Raw genomic sequence first — 25,964 nt, 5'->3', positions numbered from 1 at the left:
GGGGCCTTGTCAAGAACTTCTGCTTCCTGGTAACCATAACAGCGCAAATTGAGCGATCTACTTGACAGAATAAAAACATCAACATTAGGAGCAAGTTGGCGTCTATATGCTCTTCCTTTCACAAACTATCTGGACCAGGCCACAGCGCTGGTACGCCTGAGGGTGCAAAACCTAATCTCCACCTCTCTGCTATTGATTTTATTGACTTGATAGTTATGTAAACTTCAGTATTTTCAGCTACAACAGACAGCTCTACAGTGCTCGCCTATCAGTGGAACACTAGGAGCCAGAACTCGACAAAATCATTCTTAGTAGCGTAACGTGGCTATGTAGATCATTTTACTACTTCCATACTAAAGAATATTAGAGATCTGATTCAGTAAAGTTCATCCAGTTTAAGGTAGACTCCCCAAAAAACGTAATTCCCATCCATGCTGTCAATTCACAAACCCGATCATTTACACTAAAGTTCTAGGTTACAGGCAAGTACACCAAGAATTATTTCTATTCCCACCAACCTTTGCGAACAAAACGGAGGTGTATATGTGTGTTATATATATATATATATAATATATATATATATATATATATATATATATATATATATATATATATATATATATATATTACGAGGGAAAGAATAATGCAGTCCTGAATACCTATGAGATGAAAGTGTAGATTTACCAGTGGTTCACGTAATTAAAATTTCCCTCTTATTTCCCCCCCAATCCCCCAGAGTGAGAGTTTTTCATTGCTTTTCTTTTCAGATTTGAGAAAGAGACATCTCGAATCTTTCATGATTCGTCCTAACATAGCTGAGAACGTTATCAAGGTCTCCTTTAGATGTAGGAGCAACGACAGCCAATCCCCACCATCGAACAGAGAAACAGTGCGTCTCCATACCTTCTATGCTCGTGTTTTATATTCTGGTGTTGAGGCTTCCAGATGGTTTATGTAGGCGAAGCAAATTTTAAATATATGTTTGGAAGATCATAAATAAGCTTTGACTATCAATAACCCTTAAAGCTTACGTGGTTCATCGTAACTCTCATAATCTGGTGTTGTAGAAGAACGCAAAGTTGTAAATCAGTCATTTTCCTAAGTGACTGAAATCTCGGCAAGAATATTAAAATCAAAACTTTTTAGGTAATATACACCATTTTTATACTTGGTTGAACTACCTTTATACTTTAAACATAATGATCTCTGCTTTCGTCATCTGCTGTTTCACTTCATTCTTGTTTCTGTACTCTGCTGTCTCCTGGTATGTATATTGACTGTAGTGATGGAGATGCTCAAGTTTTTGCGGATATCAAATTCTTGGCCGATACAGATTTCCCATAATATTTTTTTATAAATTATGACTATTTTTAATATACGAGGGAATGCCTATTTCACATTAGGTATTAAATAACACGGGAAGATTAAATATTTAACCTTCTGAGACAGTCATTACTCGGCCGCTTATTGTTACTAGTGTGTGTGTGTGTGTGTGTGTGTGTGTGTGTGTGTGTGTGTGTGTGTGTGCGCGCGCGCGCGCGCAAAACTCTCAATAGTGGGGTTGTGTAAACTAACAATTTTTAAGCACGCGTAATGTAAATATTTTAGAAGCATCGGCTCGTAATGCAATTTTTTTTTTCCGATACCGTAAGTGTGACCGATACTTTGGCACATCCCTATTGAGGCTTTAATCCCTGGAGAACGTTAAGAAGCATAAATATAACATAAACGTTAAGAATCCATTTACTTAAATTATATTATGTATTTAATATTGCAGGAACCCTTCAGTGACCCTCTGAACTCTACCGATGAACCCACGAGTGGGTGGAGAAATTTGGGTCCTCTCCGGACTCCTTGAACTTAATGTTCCCTGTAGGGGCGGGGGATGGGGGAAGTGTCTGTACCCTACTAGACAAGCTCAATTATTTAGTTACGGAGATTAATAAATTGTTGAACTTTTATTTATTCTTCAGTTACTCTGCTTCAACTGGACATTTTACAGTACACTAATTTTGTTACTTTCAGCAAGCATGGCGACTTTAGACAACCTCCTCAATGAGCTTCGCAACAGTAATGACGCTGGGAACAAGACTGAGCATTCGAAACCAGCTGTGCCATCTCCAGCGAAATCTCCTTCAGCATCAACCAAGGTACAGCCTTCAGCACCTAATGCAAGTAAGTATCTTTAACACTAGGAACAACAGCGTCGCCAGCAGGCGGGGCCAAGGGCTCTTTGCATAATCCAAGTGATGAACAGCCCAGCCGTACCAGCCGTTCATCTCCTCTCGCTTCCTGGTCACTAAGATTACGTACCCCTGCGTCAGCAGGGCCAGACAGTAAGTCTTCAACACCGCGTGTATCACTGAAGTACAAAAGCAGGTTTGTGGAGGGTGGTGGAGCCCTGAGGTTCTGCAGGTGTTTGGCTGAGATTAGTTTTTTTTTCTTCCAGACATGATTTATGACTGACAAAAATTTGCTTATGTGAAATAACTGCCTTTCTGGTTCTTTATTTTTGAAATATGATGCGGTAACTTTTGTTTATAATCTTATTAAAGTAAATAGCTAAAAATAACCCGAAAAAAGAGTGTAGCTGCTGCTTTTACTTAATCTGATTAGACTGAAGGAAGGTAAGAGGTTTATTTAAACATCCTGAGGAAACTTTAAGAGAAGGAAACAGAGAGAATAAAGACTGGACCTGAGGGACGCAAACCATTTCGGGCATTACAAAGACTAAAATTTCCATCAAACATCTGACAGGAAACTACGCAGCGCGAGAACATAAAATTTGACAATGCAGAAAGCAAAGGAAATAGAATTTTAGGTTTATTGGACACGGCCACAAGTTATCTCTGAACCGAAGGTATGATCCTGCATGCTCTCAAACAATGAGTTCACCCTTTTTTTTTCTCTATAGGTTACGTGGTAGACTGAGGGTGAAAACATTGTTTTATATTTTAGATTAATTTATATTACGAGGATATACTTTACTTCCTTAGGTGGTCCTCAATGCTGTAGATTTCACTGAGGAAGAAAACACGTCGTAGTAAGAATAAATTTGTGGAATTTCACGAGTTTTCCAAATAAAGGGGTTGAGAATTCAGGGAAGCGTCTGTAAGATTGATGGTCCCCAAGATGCTTAGGCGTCAGAGTACAAAGGAAAGATGAAAGAATTGAAAAAGTGAAAGCAGGTCGTGATGTATGGCGTCGCTAAAATTCAGGTCGAACTCGGAAACAAAAAATCCCATAGAAATAATTTCGGCCTCATTTGGTGCGGAAATATGCCCTAAATCCCGTCTTTAAAATCTCCAATTACTTTTGGGGACATTGTTTACAAGAATTTAAAATGAGGATCTTTTCATAGCTACTTAATTTTCGGTCAAGTGAATTAAGGTCAAATGTATGAGAAGCCTCTTGGCAGCCCTTTATAAAGCAGTCAGCAAGGTTTCTCAAGGAACGAAATGGTTATAATCATAGCCATAATTTTTTAAGGGGTGGAAGGGTAAGCCAGCGGAAGGTCTTGGTTAGATTACCAAAAGCTCCAGCTGCGGGTCATCAGACCCGCCTCAGGAAACACATGTCCTGCTTCCTGACATAACTAACTTAACCTAGCTTCTCAAGAGATTGCAAGTTCCTGCAGCCAACTGGTCAAACAACGTGTTCAAAGCAAATAATAGAAAATCTGGTATGAAGCCAGGTTTACTACAGTCAGTCATTGATCTCGATCAAAGAACTGGAAAGTCGTTTAAACATCCCAGCTGGATGTGTGACCTTTACATAACCCATATGGATAAAGTCGTGCCTCTGATTCATTTGACACACACAAAAACGTAGCCTTGAAAGGTCCCTTTTGTCAATCCTGTAAAAAAAAAAAAAATCCTCGGTGAATTGAGGTAATTTTTAAATGTGATTATATAGATAATATTAAATAACACACAAGAATTTGTATGAATTTTTTTTTTCCAAAGTTCGACCATTCTCCTACTAGGCTGAGGTAGACATCCGTACATAGCTAGTACTGCTAAGCCTGGTACTCTTGCCCTAGTATTATTTGAAATGCCCTCGAATTATGTCCCAAATGATCTTCATATTTATACGTGGAAGGATAGGAGTGTAAAGTACTATTTTTTGTGTATCTAGACCCATTTTTCGCCGGACCCTATAAATTAGATGTCACTGTAATAAAATGTCTAATTCGTCCTTAAATATTCACTTGCAGATCATGAGCAACGTCGGATCGAAACTTCAGGAAAGTTTTAAGGACCGTGACGCCAGTCTGCCGTTCACAGATGTTGGCTCGGATTCAAGTGACGTCCTACCAGTCTCTTCTGTCGCAGCCACACGCACTGACTGCTCCCTCGCTAAGCCAGTCAGGACTAGCCCCTCTATCGTTGAGCCGAATATGAGACTCGGCCTGCTCCCTAAACTAGAAAAGACTGGCAGCTCGTTTCCAAAACCAGATTATACCGGCAACTCACTCGTTAAACTGGACAACGAAGGGAAAATGGAGAGCGCCGAGACTGTCCACAAGGAAGGTAAGTTACCCATCTGCACTTGCTGGTTTAATTGCTGCTCGAAAACTTCTTGATATTTTAAACAGCCACGGCCTGAGAGGATGCTAAGGCGATGGCTGGCCTCCTGTTTCTCCAGCAGTGTATATATAACAGTCCTGCGTGGGGATTATACCCTAAACTCGTTGGAGCTCACCAAAAAGTCCTGCTGGGCAGTTTAGAGAGAACATGTAGTGATGAAGGTTTTTCAATTGCTAGTTCCTCGGGAATTATGTCCTTGTAGTTTTCATGGGTATTCTTCTTATCGACTGATTTGAGAAAAGTGTTTAGGCAAGGACTTTTTAATCTCTTGGTTGTGACCTGTTTGGTTTTTATTGGACAATGTTAGATCTGAAGGCAAGCTGAACATTTAAAAATATTCACTGATAGTTATTTACTGTACGTTCCAAGAGCAATAGACCAGTTTTTGGGCGATACATGAGGAAAACTTATTGTGGCCAGGTTCACTCGGGAGAACCATTTTCACTGCTGTCATTCCACTGTCTCTTCAAGGGCGGCTGCTTGAGGCCGGTGCAAGGTTCTTCGTGGATTCAGAGTAGCTTCTTTTTTTCCATTCCATCCAGTTGATTATTTTGTTCTCCAGGTACTGCAGGATCTACAGGTTCGGTAATTCATAATGAGAGTAATAAAGCTATAATTGTCAGCCAATACTACGTATGTCCTGGTTCACTGTCTACTGACTTTAGTTCAACTTGTATGACGTTCTTAAGCAACACTGAAACAACGTAAGAAAGTTAAAACCATAATTTTTAAAAGGGTGAAGGGGTAAGCCAGTGGAAGGCCTCGGTCAGATGACTAATAGCCCCAGTTGCGGGTCGTCATACAAGACCCGCGTCAAGAAAAGCTTTTCTTATTTCCTGACAAACCTAACCTAACAAACTGACAAAAATTATGTAGGGAAGATGGTTACTATTACTTACGAATAATGTATGGGAAATCTTTTTCCACATTACGCATCAGCTAGATAATTCAACTATTTCATTTATGAAATGATTATTATGTACCCTCTTGATTCTTACCCTACCGCTTCAAGAGGAACCTCGGAAGCACAATAAACTAAGACCCAGTAACTTGACTAGAGAAATACACAAATAATCCGCACATAGAGAAGTTTTGACGACGCTTCGGTCCGACTTGGACCATTTAAGTTGCACTAAAACATGAAGGTGAGGAAGCCAGAATTTGTAAAATTCTGGCCTCGCCTTCCTGTGTTAGTGACTTGTAAATGGTCCAAGTCGGACCGAAACGTTGTCATAAGCTTCTCTGTTTAGGGTATTTATGCATAATAAACTAGCTATTCAAAGTCATTAGTTAGAATATTATCATGGCAAATATCTTACTTCAGGGCAGGAGACGCAACTCTTATAACACTCATTATACCTTTGCTTTGACTTTTTAGACAAATATAAAGTTTAGTTCAGTACACAGAAGATACTGGGTGTTTAATGGCTACAGTCAGTCTAGAGCCCCCCTCCCCCCCCCACACACACATACATACATACATACATATCCCACTCTTAGCCATGATACAGGGGACTAAAACAATCCATGGGTTTAGAGCTTGGTTTCGATTATAATCGAAGTAATGTAAATAGTTCCAGGCAAAGATTTGAAGGTTAAGAATACCTTCATATACCAGACTGATGTACGGTTATTTTAACTTGGTATTTAAGTGCTGATTTGAATACTTTTAGTTCTTGCTTGTGTTTGTGTGGTTGTACCGATTTCATTTGTCAGCTTTTGAATAACCTTATAGACCAAAGTCAAAATTCCAGATTTTGTCGTCGAACATAAGAACATAAGAAGGAACACTGCAACAGGCCTACTGACCCATGCGGAGCAGGTCCATGTTCCACCCCCCCGGATTAGACCAATGACCCACCCCCCGGATAATCCAAATGACCCACCCAGTCTGGTCATCCCCACTCAAAGATGGAGCACTGCACCAGACCCAGCAGCACAAGCTAGTCAGGTCCAACTCACACCCACCCACACCCACTCATGTATTTATCTAACCTATTTTTAAAACTACACAACGTTTTAGCCTCAATAACTGTACTCGGGAGTTTGTTCCACTCATCCACAACTCGATTTCCAAACCAGTGCTTTCCTATATCCTTCCTGAATCTGAATTTTTCCAACTTGAAACCATTGCTGCGAGTCCTGTCTTGGCTGGAAATTTTCGGCACACTTTACATCCCCTTTATTTATACCTGTTTTCCATTTATACACCTCGATCATATCCCCCCTAATTCTACGCTTTTCGAGAGTGTAGATTCAGGGCCTTCAGTCTATCCTCATAGGGAAGATTTCTGATACATGGGATCATCTTTGTCATCCTCCTTTGTACGTTTTCCAGAGCATTTATATCCGTTCTGTAATACGGTGACCAGAACTGAGCAGCATAGTCTAAATGAGGCCTAACCAAGGATATATAGAGTTGAACAACCTGAGGACTTCTATTATTTATACTTCTAGATATGAAGCCAAGAATTCTGTTAGCTTTATTGCGAATACTAATGCACTGTTGTCTTGGTTTTAGGTTACTGCTAACCAGAACTCCTAAATCCTTTTCGCAATCGGTAGTGTTAAGATCTGCATTATTTAGTTTATATGTGGTTTGGTTATTTAACTGTCCAACGTTTAGAACTTTGCATTTGTCAATATTAAACTGCATCCGCCACTTCTCCGACCATTGCGTCAGTCTATTCAAATCATCCTTTTGAATATTGTCTTTTAAACATATCCCTGAGGTATCCCGGTAATAACTGCTGTTTTTAACCCTAATGCTGCAGCCTGATTGTTTCCCACAAACACCCATACCTCTATAATCTATCAGTTTAAATTCCTAGACAAGTCATCAATTACCCTCTCAATTGAATTGGCTAATGCAACCACTCCATCCCCAGAGAGATGAACCCCATCCCTTGCATACATATCACGTTTGCCAAAGAAAAGGTTCCAGTTATCAATGAATAGGATTGCAAGTTCCTTGCAGTACGTGTCTAGCCAGCGATTTATACCAATTGCCCTAAACATCCATTCATTGCCCACTCCCTTTCTAGGCAAGATGCTACATATGACTGGGATCCCTCCCTTAGACCTAACTACTTCTATGGCTGACCTGTACTTATCCAGCAGCTCCTCTCTCCTGCCCTTCCCAATGTCATTACCCCCAGCACTAAGACAGATAATGGGCTTGTTCCCATTACCTGCCATAATATTATCCAACCTGCTATGTCGCCAACACCAGCTCCAGGAAGACACGCTCTGTGTCTGACCTTTCTGTCTGTTACAAAATGCACGGTCCATATATCTTACCTGAGAATCGCCTACTATTAAAATATTCTTACCTTGATTAGCAGGGGTATCAGTGGTACCTTCAACCTCACTAACCACTGAAGTACACTCGTCTTGGAGAACAGAGAATCGATTTCCTACCTTCACATCTTTATTAACTCTCCTCATCTTCCTTCTTCCTGAACTGTGAACCACTTGCCACTTAAAGCGGCTGCCACTATCACTGCTGGTGACTATTTCTACCTTACCAGCTAAATCCTTCTCACACTCTTCCAAACTCGTCTATGTGAAGCTTCAGCTTCCTATTTTCCTCCTGAAGACGTAGAATCTCCTTCAACACATGAACCTGGGATTCTAAAGCACTTCAACAAGCCATGGTATGGGTAACAGCCCACGCTAACTCCCAAGAGCTTGGCAGGTATGACCGCACTTGACCACTGACTGCTAGTTTATGCAAGATATCCATCCTGTAATGAATTTACAAATTCTAAAGTCTCTATATCTTTCATACTTTAGCTTCAAGCTTCCTCGTAACATGAGTCTCTTCAGATGAAATGGAAGCCATAACTGTGTCATACCTGTATATGAATCTGATCTCCCATGCCCATTAAACACACGAGTCGGTAGGTAAAGCTGTGGAATCAACAGTGGTAGTATGGCGCAGCAAGATGGGCGACGCTTTGCCAGATATAAACATCCAGTGTGTGGCTGCCTCAGACTTCTCTCCTTCATGTGTTCTCTCCTTCCATTCACTACCTGTCCTGCTACTCCATCCTTCCTCGTGTGTTCTTCCTTTCCAGTCATCTGCTCGCCTTCAGTTTCCTTTCGCTATATTCTGCTCCCCTAATTTGTTTGAACCTTTTTTCTTTTATGCTATTCCTTTTATCCTGTTCTTTCCTCTTGGTTTTTGTCCTGTTCTCACACCTTCCCTCCTTCCTCTCATGATTCAGTCTTATCCTGGGTCGTCGTCCGCAGCGGCGTTACTCCGCTTCACAAGTCATTCCTATTAACCCAGACAGGTTTACCTCCATGGCTCATCCTTCCCTGCCTCTCTCTCTCTCTCTCTCTCTCTCTCTCTCTCTCTCTCTCTCTCTCTCTCTCTCCTACCTTCATTAGTCATCTTCCACCCATCCCGTCCCTCTTTCCTCTTCCATAAATTCCCCTATTGTCTCGTAGACTTTTCATCCTCCACCATCTCCCCCCCCCCTTCTCGTTTTTCACTGTCGTCCCCCTCTCTACGTTCCTTCACCGTCGTACCCTTCCCCCATCTCCTAGTGTCCTGCTTCGCACGCTGCGCCTTCCTCTAGGTACACGCTTACTAAAAGGTCTAATTTAATGGGTTGGGTAGTAGCTGCAGTGCGTGTGCCCGGGAGGGGGTTTCTACACTGCACCAGGGGGCTCTAAACTGTACCGTGGGATTGTATTGTACTAGGGGGAGCTGTACACTCTACCAGGGGGCTCTTTACCGGGGGCTCTATACTGTACCAGGGGGCTCTACGCAGTGCCAGGGGGGCTGTACACTGTGCCGTGGGCCTGTACACTATGCCGGGGGGCCCATTGGTTGATGTCCGGTTATTAGGAAGCTTAACCACTAGTGGTCATACGGCAATAAGATAAAAATGAAGCTAAATCCAGCTCCTTGAAGAGAGCCAGTCACCAGCATTAAGTCAAAATAACACAGTACTGTAAAATACTATCCTACTTTGAGAATATTTTCACCTAGACACTCCATTGACACTTAAACCCTTCTTTCAGTAGGATACACTAGTGAAGGAGAAAGTTTGAAGCCGATCAGAAGCAGCATTCGTTAATTATTGGATATAATTGAATATCAGTACAATAGGCAAATCTTCACTCGCAATACGACATAGCTCTTAGAGCAGGGAGAGAGAGGACCTAGTAACAACCAGGGGCCAGGAGCTGTGAATAGACCCCTGCAATCACAAACTGGTGAGTACACCATTGATCCTCTTGCTCTAAGCCCAGAACCACTGAAGGAGCTATCTTACAGTCGTGTCCAGATGGTAGTTCCATCATGCACTGACAGACAACATTATCACCGCGTTGTTATAAACTACCAAACACCTCGATGGCAGCATCATCTCCTTCCCTCCGGCTAATCTTCCTCCCACCTAGACTTAATAAAAAATTTTTAGAGGGGTGGACCGGTATGCCAGTGGAAGGCCTCTGTCAGATGACCAAAAGCTCCATCGGCGGCTCATCACATGAATACGACCCGCGTCAGGACACGCTTGTCCTGTTTCCTGACAAACCTAACCTAACCTCCCAACTAGTACTGCATTACAGTACTTCCGGCATCCCTGCTCACACGCTATAAAATAAAATGTTATACACAGAGGTACACATTGCTCTCACTAACAGCCTGATAGTTCCCACTAAGGTCTACCCTGGAGAAACTGGAGTGTAGGCAGGCGGAAATTTGAACAATTTGTTCCTGTCGATTCAAAAGTTTAACATTTCTGATGTAGTTTAGGTTTAAAGATTTCCTTTGAGGTAATGTTGTGTCGATATTTATGTGGATGCTTAATCAGCATCTCTGGTGGTTTTCGCTGCTGGAGGCAGCACACAAGTGGTTTACGAGCCGAGAAGTCGAAAATATATCTTTTAAGATGCGTTTCAGACTGAGAAAGTTAGGTAAGAGCAATTCGTAGCAGTTTCAAAGGCTTTTTGCTCTGATACATTGAACGTGCGGGGGTTAGTGTGGAATGTGGTGGATGTGGATGGTCGTGGGGAATGTGGTTTGTGGGGGGGGGTAATTTGTTAGGAGGTTACAAGTGGGGGTTTGGATGTTTAGTGGTACGTGATGTGGCTGTAGAGTTTCAGTAGGCTGTGTGGAGGGTTGTGGTGTGGGTACTGCTTGACGGGGGGGGGGGTGTAGTGACGGGGGCACATTTTTGCACTTTTCTAAAGAAATTCAGTTGAAATTTCTGTCCATAGACGCCTGCTTAATTTTTATAGGTAACATAGTAATTCAGTAGCCTCTGCTTTCCTTTTCCCGTTCCTCCAAGCCTAGCGTTGTATCACCGCATTTCCAACATTGTCGATATACGGATAAATTAAAGGTTATTACCTAGATGAAGGGCTCTTGATCTAGGTAACTGAACTGTTCTTCCACTCTGATCAAACTCAATTTCCCTAAATTCCTGAAGTGTTTTAAGATTTTGTAAGTGTTTCTCCATTTTTTTTAACACCGGAAGCCTCCCACCAAGGCAGGGTGACCCTGAAAAGAAAAAGTTTTCCTTAGTTTTAAATTTAGTGATTTATACAGTAGTAGTTTATTAATATTGCTAATATTCTTAATTGGTCCAGCTCCTTGCTAGTGTGAACTCAGCTTCGTTCACTATGAAACTCGTATGAGTTCGCTAACGCGTTCGCTTTGTGCTAGACTTCAGGCTCGAATGTTGGTTATTTTAGCAAAAAATATTATCTTTAGATTCCTCTTAATCCATCGCGGGGAGGAGGAAGAATCCTTTCCTGGCAAAACAATTAAGTCTTAAGAGTGCTTCAGAGTGGAGCCGGAAGGGAAGCAGAGGTGCTTATGGACCGGGATAAAGTGAAAAAATAGCCTGGGAATACTAAGAAAGGGATGCATGTCTTTAAGGAACATTGACATGCTTCTCCCAGCTCACGACAGCTGAGAACATTTAAGAGCTCTTCTCACTCTTCCTTCGAATATTAATTGAAAATTGAGTTTTGATTCTGTAGTAGAATTTAACTTTGGCATCAGATTCTTTTTGGTGGAATCCTTCTGAAGATCTAAGAGTATCCACGATGGTTTACGAGGTTTTCTAGAATATATTAAATCTTTCTCGAGCTTCTTAAAGTATTAATTGTAAACTTTTTCCGTGACCCTTCAATTTTCGTCAAGAAAATTCCACATCCACTGCAGACGACCTTCGGAAAAGATTAGCTGAAGAGGAAGTGTGCGTGTTAAGTTTTCAAGTAATTTACGTAAAAATAAGTTTTTAAGACTGAAGAAAGTATTAGTCGGTAAACTTTTCTATTCCATTTATTCTTTATGAAAATAAACATTTGCTGACAATTTTTCCGGTTCCTATCTGCATTTTTCTCTGTACTAAAAATTCAAATGGTGCTTCTTGAACACCGATGTTATTAAAACGTGTAAATAACACTTTTAAGCCAGTCTGGGGACACATGTTCGCCCTTGGTGCAGAAAGTTGTCAGAAAACCATTTGGTTGCTTAGCTAATTTTTCTGGAACTTAAGTTTTCAAGGAAGTCACTTGAGGTTCATGGAGGGCTCTTGATCAAAAGAATAGAAAGCTGTCCTTCACTTCCGATCACTTATGATTAACCTCCCTTCCCCATGTTCCTCCCATTCCCCAGGCGTTGTATGACCTTTGTTGGTTAAATGTTCCCAGGTGAAGCTCCTACACCTCTAAAGCAGCCTCCTTGTCCCGGAAGTAAAGCGGAGTGGATATAAATGCAAAGCTTCTGTGTATTTTTTCTCAGCGAGAGGTTTAGATATTATCTTTTCCCTTGTCCTGAATCCCGATACAAGAGAATGGAGCACATGAACCTTGAGCATTTCTTGTATATCTTGTCAAAGACCCGAGTCGGGAGACATGTTCCCCCAGACATAAAAAAAAAAAGGACTTCAGCATCCACCTCAACATTAATATTCATCACCCCTCGGTTCTTATTCATGATTCATCACATCTCTCCAGCAATCTTGATAAAAACGAGATGCTAATAATAGTTTTTTCCTCTCTCGACATTATAAAAGCGCGACGGTAGTGCCTCCAGGTATTTGGCAAGATGAGAAATTAATTTGTCTGCTTTTTTTTTTTTCTCTCCCGAGTTTCACATCGAACAGGGAAAGGAACCTTCAAACACCAGCCCGCTAACATGTAATGTTACACAGTTCTCCTCTTGCCCTCTTTCTCTCGCTAACCTTTATGGGAGGGGCTCTACATCCGGGTCTTGATGACCTTCCTGCTGCTGACCTAGAGATAGAAGACAAAAAAATAAACTTGGATAATTAATAAAGAGCGAGATTCTCCTCGGTGTATCTTTATTACTGGGGCAGCAGGAGGAATGTGGGGGACTCTCCCATAAGTTTCCTCATTCAGGATTCGAACCCGGCTCTTTCGGGTTCAGATCTGTTGCGAGCCTAAAGCTTTATTGGGCTGAGAGATAACTGATCCTCGAGTTGGGTCGTGACCTGGAAAAGTTTTTTAGATCAGCTTAGTGAAGAACTGTCTTGTGATTTGGAGACGTTGTATTAGTTCATAAATGTCCTCGTTTGATCTCTCGGGAGACAGAGTAGCTCTTTCGAGTCCATGGAGCGGGACCAACCTCTAGACACTTGGGCTTGAGGGAGGGAGAGGGAGTAAAAAAAAATCCTTCCTTCTCTCTTCCTTTGCTTCCCTCCTTGCCAAACATTTCATCTCTCCTTTCCTGTCCATTTCCGCTTACCATTAGGATTCCTCATCCTTTGCTATTTTTACTCTGCTCTCCCACTACACCGTAGCTGTCTGTGGGGGGGGGGGAATTATAGCAATGTTAGTGTCTGTACTTTGCCTGGTTACTGTAATGTGCCAGCTAGATTAGACTGGCTAGATGGATGAGAGGCCAGTCAGCTCACCATCCCGTAAGTCATACAGGCAGGCCACAGATCAGATTAAAAGCCATCTATCCTGGCTAGGGAATAGATGGTTATACAGTAATCACCTGGATTTGTCAGTCTTATGACAACCTTGCCCTGTTGAATGACAGTCTTTATTGGACTAATTATGGTCATTATTAGTGTTCCGGAGTTTCCCTCCCCCCCCCCCCACCATTTCCCTCCTCCCCTACCATTTCCCAACCTAGAGGCTCTTAGATGAAGCTCGCTCTTTCCAGGGGTCTGCCAGGGATTGCCTCAGTGAAAGAATGATACGTCCTGCAAGATTTATTGCAAGTTCCCCTATCCCCCCTCTCCCCTCTTTCCCGACGCTGGTTTCTGCTCCTCCCTTGTGTCCTTTGTGGGGAAAAGTTGGAGCGCGTTGTACCCATGGAACAGAGGTCCCTCCTCTCTGGGAGCTGCTTTATTCTTCCCACTTGATGCTTGTCTATGAACTCCGTATCTTTGTCGAGCGGAACTGTTGGAAGTATTCCCAAGAAGGAGGGGAATGGGTCGCTCAAAGAAATGGAGGAAAAAGGAGGTTTTAATTATCATTGGTCCACCTACCTGCAGGTGGTTGCGGAGGTCAGAGCCTCCGTGGCCCGGTCCTTGACCAGGCTTCCTGGTGGATCAGGGCCTAATCAATCCGGCTGTTAATGCTGGCCGCACGTAATCCATCGTACGAACCACAGCCCGGCTGATCGGGCACCGACTTTAGGTATCTGTCCAGTCCACTCTTGAAGACAGCCGTGGAGTTGTAGTAATTCCTCTTATGCATGATGGCAGCCTGTTGAACAGTCTTGGGCCCTAGACACTTATTGGTTTCTTAGTGTACTCGTGGGATCCCTGATTTTCAATGGAAGGAGGGAACTGTTGCAGAGTCTGCCGAATCTTTTACTTTAGTAGGAAGTAATTTCTGTCTGCAGATTTGAGACCTGTTCCTCTAGTAATTTTTCAGTAGTAGATTATGCATCTTTCTCGCCTGCGTTCCAGAGAGTACAGGTCAACTGACTTCAAACGTTCCAAGTAACTAAGGTGCTTGACCGAATTAATACGTGTAGTGAAAGTTCTCTGTACATTGTCTAGATCTGCAATTTCGCGAGCCTTAAAGAGCTTGTTAGTGTACAGTAGTGTTCCAGCATAGAGAAAGTGATTTAGAGATCATTGGCAAAGCATCCTTTATTTTGAAAGTTCTCGTTATCCATCCTATCATTTTCCTCGCAATGTGATAATGACATTGTTGTGGTCCTTGAAGGTGATATCCTCTACCATTATCAATCCCAGTCCTTCAAATTAGGTAGAGCAGAGTGGAGGGGCATTGGAGATGGTAGCTGGTGGAGATGCTGTGACTTAACCTACTTTCTCCCCCCTTCCCTTCCCAATACATTTCTTAGTGTACAGCACTCAGTCATCTGTACATTTCTGCTGCCCGAGCCTCCAGCAGGCTTATGAGCATGTTAGATCCAAGTAATAGTTGGATTTTACGGTTTTGTGTGCTGTTGGAGTGCGAGCAAGGTAACCTTGAGGAAAATCGGTTTGCCGAACATGTCCTCAAAATGGATCGCAAGATGCCTGCCCCTATGAAGGAGGGTTGGAGGTGTTGTAACTCGAAGGTTCATTTGAAATGGACCGTCTGAATGCTGATGAAAGTGCTTTTTTCTTTATCGCCCTACCTGAGTGAGAGAGGGTCGCCGGTGCTTTAACAAAAAAAGTCCCTTAATTTCCTTGGCTAATTAATGCCCAGCGACTTGGAGTAACCCTGTGATATAGTTTAGAAATTGAAGAATGTTGATTAGATTTCCTTTATTTCCCGTAGTGTGACATGTTAGCCATGGTAACTGATACTTTTCATTTCGGGGGAATAAAAATGTCAACTAATGTTATGATGACGTTTCTCAATAACCCAAAATGGTTCAGTGTAATATGTTCTGCATCGATGAATTATTCCAAGTGTGTTGAGACGGCAGCTTCACCGTCCACTACAATGGACAGTGTTTTACTTGATGCTTTAATACTAACGACAAACTATCGACTTTATGAAAGAGATGAGACTGCACCCAGTCCCTAGGTGTTGGAGACTGCACCCAGTCCCTATGGGGGGCGGAGACTGCACCCAGTCCCTATGGGGGGCGGAGACTGCACCCAGTCCCTATGGGGGGCGGAGACTGCACCCAGTCCCTATGGGGGGCGGAGACTGCACCCAGTCCCTAGGGGGGGGGCGGAGACTGCACCCAGTCCCTAGGGGGGGCGGAGACTGCACCCAGCCCCTAGGGGGGCGGAGACTGCACCCAGTCCCTAGGGGGGGGCAGAGACTGCACCCAGTCCCTAGGGGGGGGCGGAGACTGCACCCAGTCCCTAGGGGGGGGCGGAGACTGCACCCAGTCCCTAGGGGGGCGGGGCGGAGACTGCACCCAGTCCCTAGGGGGCGGGGCGGAGACTGCACCCAGTCCCTAGGGGGGGGGAGACTGCGCCCCTAGAGACTGCACCCAGTCCCTAGGGGGGGGCAGAGACTGCACCCAGAGACTGCACCCAGTCCCTAGGGGGGGGGGCGGAGACTGCACCCAGTCCCTAGGGGGGGGGCGGAGACAGAGACTGCACCCAGTCCCTAGGGGGGGGGGCGGAGACTGCACCTAGTCCCTAGGGGGGGGGGCGGAGACTGCACCCAGTCCCTAGGGGCGGGGCGGAGACTGCACCCAGTCCCTAGGGGGGGGGGGCGGAGACTGCACCCAGTCCCTAGGGGGGGGCGGAGACTGCACCCAGTCCCTAGGGGGGGGGCAGAGACTGCACCCAGTCCCTATGGGGGGGGCGGAGACTGCACCCAGTCCCTAGGGGGGGGGGGGCGGAGACTGCACCCAGTCCCTAGGGGGGGGCGGAGACTGCACCCAGCCCCTAGGGGGGCGGAGACTGCACCCAGTCCCTAGGGGGGGGGCGGAGACTGCACCCAGCCCCTAGGGGGGCGGAGACTGCACCCAGTCCCTAGGGGGGGGGCGGAGACTGCACCCAGTCCCTAGGGGGGGGGCGGAGACTGCACCCAGCCCCTAGGGGGGCGGAGACTGCACCCAGTCCCTAGGGGGGGGCAGACTGCACTAGGGGGGCGGAGACCACCCAGTCCCTAGGGGGGGGGGCAGCGACTGCACCCAGTCCCGCGGGGGGGGCAGAGACTCCCCCCAGGCCCGAGGGGGGGGGGGCGGAGACTGCACCCAGCCCCTAGGGGGGCGGAGACTGCACCTAGTCCCTAGGGGTCTGTCCCTACCGCATTACCTCTTCCCGTGGAAGCTTTTTTTTTTTTTTTTTTTTTTTTTTTTTTTTTTTTTTTTTTTTTTTTTTTTTTTTCTATTTTATGTACAGTATTTGCTCAATTTAATTTATTCCGACATCTCTGTTGTTGATGCCTATTTCTTAGTGATAAACATTTGTTAATGTTTCTTACGAAGTTTGTGTTTTGTAAACATTGTCATGAAAGTTAAGGTTCTTTCAGCATCCTTTATGTAAAGGTGTTGGTTTCTGTTTATCTGGAGAGAGTTCCGGGGGTCAACGCCCCCGCGGCCCGGTCTGTGACCAGGCCTCCTTAGGTCAGTGTCCCAGGATGCGACCCACACCAGTCGACTAACACCCAGGTACCCATTTTACTGATGGGGAACATAGACAACAGGTGGAAAGAAACACGTCCAATGTTTCTACTCTGGCTGGGAATCGAACCCAGGCCCTCACCGTGTGAAGCGAGAGCGTTAACCACCAGGCCACCAGAGCCCTGGTAGATGTAGTTAATTTCCACTGTATTTCCGCTTCACACAGTGAAGGTTTGGGTTCGATTCCCAGCCAGGGTAGAAACATTGGGTGTGTTTCTCTACATCGTTGTCTCTGTTCACCCATCAGTAAAATGGGTACCTGGGTGTGAGTCGACTGGTGTGGGTCGCATCCTGGACACTGACCTAATTTGCCCAAAATGCTCTGCATAACAAGGTGCTTTTGGACAGTCAGCTAGGACTGTATACCTTGTTAATGTACTTGAAGTAAATAATTTTTTTTTTCAGTGTTGGATGGCTGTATAAAGGTGGAAAAGCAGGAGCAGCAGGAGCAGGAACAGGAACAGGAACAGGAAGAAGGAAATACGACAGATAAAACCTTGATGCTTCAGAAGAAGCTGGAGGCTGAGGTTGGCAGAGGTGAAGGGAAAAACAAAACACGAGACTGTCGTTATTGGTTGGTTAGTGAAGCAATTTGTGCCGTTTCCTTCCTTCCTTTCCTGGCGCAATCAACTTTTATTTTTATTACACGTTCTCTCATTTCCTAGAGCGCTGTAGACCCTCTACACGTTATAAATATTAAACCCTATGCATCTTGTAATAATAATAGTTTAATGTTTAAGATGAGTAAGTGTAGACAGCTGAGCTTGATACCGTTCAATTATGAGCTTCTCATTACGGCTTTTCATGGTTGTATAAAATAACTTGTAAGCTAATCTGAACTCCTGATCACTTGCTCTTGTGCCAGGGTTGTCCAACATGGCCCCCCACTCCCTGGACTGTGGAACGCGGCCCCGTCTGATATTAAGAATTCTTTTAACTAATTAGCTAACATCAACTATTAGATCAATAGTGCCTAATTAATTCTCAGTTACTAGGCTATGGCAAGACAGTCTTAAAATTGGTTAGTGGTTTGTCAGGTTAGTGAGCTATTTTACAATCATGTTAAGATATTACAAGCGTAGACGAAGCTGAAGACTTCAGCTAATGCTTTCCAGTCTTTTTTGGCTTTGAGTTTTGTCTATAAAAAAAACTTTAGGGGAGGATAACCTCCCTATTGTATAAAAATATAGCTAGATGAACAGAACCCATTACGCTGGCGTGGTGTAGTGGTTAGAGCTTGGGTCTGCTGATTTTGACTACCTTGCCGTGGGTTCCAACTCTGGTTTGCTTCATGAGCCGTTACATGGTAATACTTCGCGAGTCAGTTATGGGGTCGAGACTAGGAATTACACCTCTGTAACATATGGTTATTTGTATTTGAAGACTTTTTCACAGGCTTATGGCTCTTTCACTTGTATAGAGATGATCCACTGGCTGGGAAAACTAGTAAAAATATAGATGCTCGTGTAGTGTACATGTAATTCCTCATCTTGTCGGTACTGTATAACTATAAATATTTGGTAGATCTTCCCTAGCGGCTCAAGTTTTGACTTGTACAGTGTGCTGGCGTCTGTAATAAGATACTAGCCACCAGCATATTTTGTCTGTGAGGTTAAGGTACATGTTAATTGACAGTTTACCTTCAAACTACCGAGTCTCTCACAGTGAAACGGTAATTGAGATTGCTAAAGAAAGGCAAAATAAAATGTGTATCATTACAGTTTCCTTGAAAACTGGAAAAATGTCGCGCTCATCAGCCCACTACGGAACTATTTAATAGTTGGGAAGTGTGGAAACACACAAGACAAAACTAGAGTAATACACAGTAATGGCCAGACCAAGGCTGTGACACTACGCTAGCAGACCACAGCTACAGGTACAGACCTAATTAAGGAAAACTGCTCACTGCAGTGTTCCAGAAACGACACTGCATTTTCTCTAACACTATTTTTGACATAACAGTGCAAGAATCATCATCATACCTGACCTTGCCACCATAAACATCCCCTTCATAACTGAAAACATTTGAGGAAGTGGAATCTTTCCACTGCACACAAAGAATATAACTAAAGCGTTATCGCAATTTCTCGACATTAGCAACAAGCTGGGTAATATCTAAATACCATTTTCACGTGGCAGGGACAAAGAACAGCACTAAGACTGAGATTCCCGCAAGCAACTGCAGTGACAAGAGATATTTCTGAACCAACACAAATATTCACTCTTGCAGTCAAGTGGAGAAGAAACGTGTAGGCAAACTGCATGCATTTTGAAGCAAAAGCTATAACCTTAAGAATAAGAATATTTTGCAATGGCTTAGATCGGAGAAAAATCAAAGGAACTGAAGTTCGTGAGAATGAGCACGTTGCGTGTTAAAAGTTGTTGTAGACCACAGCGAGGCCACGAAGTATTTAAACCCGGAAATATCTTAACAGCCAGAATTCTGAAAAAAAAAATTTACAGGAGAGGATTTCGTGGGTTTTATATTCTTTCAAAAATGTTAAAGGACAGTTTCTACTTGTGAATTTTAGTCTGTATTAACACCAAAACAACTTGCTCCTTGTAAACAATGCGGCCCCCAGAGTCTTTAAAGTTACATCCATGAGGAAAAAGTTCCTGAATTATGGGTTGTTTAACAATACAGATTACTGAAACTGAGGGCCTTCCTTATCTAACACAAACATTCGCCTGGGTGAGGCCTGTTTCTCGCCCCTTGCCCCTCAAGGGAGGTTCCTTGACGCCCCTTGCCCCTCAAGGGAGGTTCCTTGACGCTGGTGAGGGGCTCTTGATCTACGGATTGGATCTGTGCTCTAGTTCCCTGAATTGAGCCTGAATACCTTCCATTCCCCTCCACGTACGCTATATAATCCTACGGGTTAAGCTCTCCCCCATGATATATTCTCACCCCTTTGACACGAGACCAAAGGACATTACAGCAAACAATAGTTCTCGCTCTGCTATTTTAGTCTTTGGAATCCATAAAAGTTGGAAACCAAAGTCCAGTACCTACTTTTGTACGCTTTCAGAGAAAAAAAAGTGGCATCTTGAGCATCTCTTAAATATTAGTCACCGTAAAATACACGAGAAATAGTGGAGTGGAAATTGAGCAGCGTATCGAAAGCGTTGCAAATTAAATTGAAACGTTTACTTCCCCTAACCCTCTTGAACACCAAATCGGTGAAACAGCTCAGTTGATATTATATAGAAATGTATTATTTTTATCAAAATATCAATTACTCCAGTTTGAGTGTTGTATTTTTTGTAAAATGTTAAATAGCATTTTTTTAAATGCTTTAAATATTGGCATGAACATTTAGTGGGTAGTTATATAACAAAGATCGCTCCGGGAGGTATTTCTCGTGAGTAAGAATGTCTAATCATATTGGGCACATGCGACGTTTCAATGTTTCCCGAAGTGAGAGCAACGACACTCCTATAAAAAGAAAAATAACAAGTCACAAACAAGGTTAATTACGAAATTGTTTAGAGCAAAAATTGAAGAGATGCTGACAATTACGGAGCATTCAGAATGTTCCTAAAAACAAAAATAAAATGTAAATTATTTCGCCCTTGTGATGCTTCATAAAGAATGAACTGATGCTTGTCATCGTATGTAAGTGATGTGGTTCAACGTACGTAAATACTGTGGTTACAATGCACTTAAATGAAGTTTGTTTACAAAGACGAGCTGCGCCATTTTCTTTTTCCGAAATTGAAGCGCTGAACCTTTGCTTAAGAGTTTCAAATGTGACCTTGCATTCATGCAGGTATTTGAATAATGAATATAACTCGGATTACAGGTAGCTTTGCCTGGGGGAGAGGGGATCTGGAGAGATGTACAGCACTTTTTTTTCTATTGTAAGGAAGTCTGAAGCTCTGTGGTGAGTGAGGTATCTAGCTCTCTGAAGATCAGGTAAAGGGAGTTCATCCCTGGTAAGCAAGATGTCACTGCTGCTGTCCTGGTTCGTCAGTGTCGGTGTTAGCACCACTGGAAACATTTACCACCAAAAAGTGTGTTCTTTTCCTGACTAATAAACTCTAGCTCGGCTCTGGATGAGAGATTCTGCTATGAACAAGGATGTGAAGAGATCACGCTTTCCCATCCCTTCCCCTCGTATATACCGACAAGTCTAGGAGAAAAAGATGGGCGGTATGGACATTTTATTATGGAAACATTTCGGTCTTGGGATCTTGTTCACTCCAACATATAAACATGTTTTCTCAAGTCCCATATTTGTTGGAAGTGAACAGTCCCACGACCTAAATATTTCCATGAAAATATTCCTAAGTGTTGGCTAGTATGTCCCTTTCAGATGAACAGGAAGCGTAAAACGTTCGCCATGAGGCTGAGGTCGGGAAGTCCTGTTTACCCAGCGATTTTTACTGAATACTTTGCAGTATAAAAAATATGGCGAATCTAGTTTTTTTTTTCAGCTTGGGCGACACTGACTGGTTGACAATGTTTATTATCAGGATTTTTTTGAGATTTCATTGACATTATATATCTTCGTGGAGACTGTACGGGCCTCGACATTTTAAAGGAGGCTACTGTCAAAGTGATTACGTTTAAAGAATAGTAATTTAACCTATTTTGGCTGGCTTTGTTCTAGGAAATGACTATTACATTGCCCTCCGTGGGGAGGGGTTTTAAGTAGTGTGATGGGGCAAGTTGAATGTGAGCTTTTATGATTGTTCTGGATGACATTTCAGTGCCAGCATTCTGTAAATTCCACAACCTTCCTTCTCTTAACCCCAACTCTTCTACTGCCAACAAAACTGCTGCTGCTGCTGTTGTTCATGTTGTTCTTGCCGCCGCCAAAAAGAACAGACAATACCCAAATAACCCGCACATAGAATGAAACTTATGACTTTCGGTTCAAGTCGGACCGAAACATCGTCAAAAGTTTTCTCGTCTTGTGTGCGGGTTTTGTGTACATAATTAGTATCATCGCCGCTACAACCTCCATCCCTTCACAACATTTATAATTATCCAAAAATGTCAAGTATCAAACATACCTCTTGAAAATTACACAAGACCATTTGGTTCAGTGTCTGGTTTGAATACCTTCTGACAGATGTCTGTTCGTTTGTCTGTAATTTGTTTCTCTTTAGTAAGTATTAATAAGGGTTTAATAGCTTTTTGCATTTCGGTGAGGTTCCACATCACCTCTATTGAGGGGGGTGGGGGGGATGTCCCCACCACAGCTAACTGGGATCACCCCCAGTTAGCCGTCAATATTACTACCTTGGATTTTTAACAGACTGAAAGGCGTGTCTTGCCTACAGAGATAAGATTAGCTTGTAAAACATGCATAGGCAGTTGGACGCCTGACACGGCTGGCTCTCACACGCCGCCTCCTTGACCTAGTGACAATTAAGGCGCGTTTTTGCATCAAGTAGTTAAGAAAAGCTAGGTCGCTCGAGTTCACTTGTATGATGCAGGCTGCAGGTAGCGTGGAACAGGACACGCTATACCTTGTCTCTTGTTCCAGTGGTGCATGGGACAACGACCTCGTGACCCTCTTTTTCTCTTGGGACCCTCCTCCTCCACCCCCATCAATCCTAAAGCTCCCACTCTAACTCTCTCTCTCTCTGTCTGTCTCTCTCTCTCTCTCTCTCATTCGCTAACTGGATTTTCCTGGGGTCCTTCTCACTCGTATTGTCCTATAAATTGTTCGTCTCGCGCATCATCGATTTACTATCCTTTTATCATTATCATCTTGCTTCATCATCAGGTCATCACTTTCCTCTGTCCCTTTCTTGCCTACCCTTCTCGCCCTTTACTTTCTCCGTCTTTCCCCTCTCTCGTCGACTCTTGCTCTCTCCCCACTCTTCGCCTCTGTTATCCCCAATAAGGTCCGGCTGCACCTTAAGAACTATGACAGACCCTCTGAACATTTACATATTGCTGCAAAATAACTGTTTTGTGTCATTTGTTGTTCTTAGTTGGCAGTGAAGAGGCGTCGAAAAAATGTTGGGAATGAAATGGAGCCTCGAAGGTTGAAGTAACCGTGATCTAAATACTTGCAAGAATTTAGATGCAGTTCAACATTGGAGGCTTTGTAAAAATTATATCGAACTACTGTCATAGCTTAGTTCTTGGTTCCAAATGTGTAATAAGAGGTTTTGGACCACCCCATCCCCTTCCTTCCTCCACCAGGATACTCTCCTCAACCCTATATCTCCGCGGAAATAATCTGGATAAATCTCCTCCTGACTAATATTTGCGACTCCTGACCAGTGCCTTGACACGGACTATGACTTGTTATATGGTCAGAGAATATGGTCAGAGAAACTGGAATGTGAACATTAATGCTTTGCTCGCTTTGTGATGAGAACTTCTGGAAATTGACGGTGACTGTCACTATAATATCAAAGTAGTGTCAAACACAGCATGTTGTTAAAAAGAAATTGATGAGCTGAATTGTTTTATTGCTCTAAAATAAAAAAAAAATATCGGTTCGACTGTAGTGGAAGTAAACTAAAAATTTCACTGTGTATGCATGGGTATGTATGTATATCTGTGTGTATATATGTATGTATATATGTATGTATATAGATTTAAAAGACAACAATAGTGAACTTAGATTATAAATTAAAAATGCTGGTTTATGAGCAGACTCTCTACCCCGAGGCACAAGTGTAGTCACACGTGATCATCAACGTGCATCGAAATATTGCTAGAATTAGAAATCTCTGAGAAGTCATCACCTTTTTTTTTTTTTTTTTTTTTTTATTAACGTTTTCTTTTTTAAACTTTCAGTAGTTGCCTGCCCACAATCTATCTCCCATATTTTCGCATAATGCATGTTAATTTAACGGTATTTTATCAGCTTTGATTCGATGCCGCTATTATAGAACTGATTTTTTTTTTCCAGTTATGGGTGTTGATGGTTCTGGTTATTCCGCTTATGATCCTGATAGTGTTTGTCGTCATGCCTCGTGTGTACTTCATGAAGTACCACGTCCTTGAGACTGCTTCGGAGAACCGTGGACTACCAGCAGACTTTGCAGATTACATGGCCAAGCTGGGCTATGGGAGACTGGAAAGCCTTCCAAACGACTCTGTGAAGCCAACCATTACAGAGATTACAGTTCTCTCCAGCGTCTCCCCTCCTGGAGGGACTTCCTCTGTGCACGATAAAGTACCACTGAAGGAAGGCAGCTCAAGTGAGGTGACGGAGGCCTCTGTGTACCTCCCCGAGGATGATCTTCAGCATGAACCTTCCGTTGAACCAACAGAAGTACACGTTGGTATTCAGGAAAGTACTGACAAGAAGATTCTAAAGAATGCGTCACATAATCTAGCTGCTGTACACGTAGCTCAGATAAAGCCAACTATCTTGAAAACCGTATTTTTCAGTCTGGAGAAATGTCGGAGAGGTGAAGATGTAGTGCTACTGGAGTACATTAGCATGTACCGCAACCTTATGCTCTTCTTCGGCAGCTTCGGAGGCTTTGCAAACATTCAGACGCAGATGTTGGATAGCCGTATCCAGAACCTGGAGTTATACACAAAGAAACGAGAGAGTCTGCAATACGAGACACTGAAGAGCATGATCCATTACGAAGACACGTCTGGCAAGATAGGTTCCGTATATCCCTTCTCTGGAACGATATTGTTCACCTGTCTTCATCGCCACCTCCAGTTTCTGGCCTCGAGCCTAGTTAACCTTGTTTACCTCCACCCGCAGCAGTCCCTACAAGAAGCCTTCAGACCTGCATACGAGGCTGCTCTTCTTTGGCACCACAGTTGGTTTGTGGAGAGGTTTTACTTGATGGGCATGACGTTGCTTCCCACTAAGGAGGAAGCTTTAAGAAGGCTTTGGGTGACTCTGGGCGAAGAAGTTTCTAATCACGCACTTGTGGCTAGTCTTCGTTTCGTCATAAGAGAACTTGACATGGTGACTAACCTCTCTGAGGACATTCTCACGGACACCGGCGCCTTAAGGAAAATCCCAGAAGAAGTCACTATCTAGGTTCTCTTGTTTTTAATTTGTTTATAGTTTAGGTGAAATAAATATAAAATACCAGGCTTCTTTAGTTTTTTTGCCACGTCACGAGGACCACAATGAGAGAATTTTCATAATTAAGTTAAAATATAACGAGATCTTAGAAATTTATCCCTTTAAGTTATTACCTCAACGCCAAGACAGCCAGAAGAGGTGACACGAATTTTTTTCCTGACTTCTTTCCTTCAGACATATTCTGAAGAGTTTGGAGGCAGGAGAAGAGTACTTGGTCCAAGGAAAGCAAGAGGTGATCTTCATCTTAAAATCGCATCCAATTCCCAAATGCTTTCATTTTAACAAAAGTGAAGGATCAGAGCTCAAAATGCTTCAACTTCTGTATTAGTGTTCTAACTAACGAAATATAGTTCGACCCACGAGTCTGAAAAGATTTTCCTAGCAAAATTAATTTCTCGAGTTACTCTCTGAACAATAAGAGTGCAAACCTGTATCCCAATCCAGCACGTGGCCGTTAAGGTCTGTTTATGACCAGACCATAAACCAGCTGACTTTGAGAAGGTAAAGATACAGTGCGTCTACTAATGGTGAAGGGGATACGTACCTTGATGCTGGTGAAGGATTCTTAATACGAAGAATTGCTCGTTTTCCCTTGGATTGAAACTGCTCATCGCCCACTCGTCAAGCGCTGGAAGACTATAAAACTTCTCATGAACCTAGCAATGCTAAAGTGATCTTTATAGCAGACTTCGATTTCACGGCTTTCACTAAGTTACTATGGTTTATTTTCTCAGATTTGGTGAACAAACCTACGAGTAATACAAGCAGTTATACTACTGAACTTATTGTTTTTAA

The 25,964-nt window shown here is 43.2% G+C and overlaps 1 protein-coding gene across 1 annotated transcript; it reads left to right on the top strand.

The window, feature by feature from the left end:
- Positions 1–748: 748 nt before the first annotated feature.
- On the top strand, positions 749–25,177 carry LOC128699840 (uncharacterized). The gene is made up of 5 exons (XM_070086602.1): positions 749–889; positions 2,026–2,150; positions 4,217–4,532; positions 17,548–17,720; positions 24,021–25,177. The coding sequence occupies exons 2-5, from the start codon at positions 2,031–2,033 to the stop codon at positions 25,119–25,121; spliced, it is 1,710 nt and encodes a 569-aa protein (XP_069942703.1). The 5' UTR covers positions 749–889; positions 2,026–2,030; the 3' UTR covers positions 25,122–25,177.
- The last annotated feature ends 787 nt before the right edge of the window (positions 25,178–25,964 follow it).

This window comes from Cherax quadricarinatus, chromosome 19, assembly GCF_038502225.1.
Source record: "Cherax quadricarinatus isolate ZL_2023a chromosome 19, ASM3850222v1, whole genome shotgun sequence".
Lineage (NCBI taxonomy): Eukaryota > Metazoa > Arthropoda > Malacostraca > Decapoda > Parastacidae > Cherax > Cherax quadricarinatus.
The sequence above is the reverse complement of the archived record's forward strand: the minus strand, read 5'-3'. Positions and strand labels throughout refer to the sequence as shown.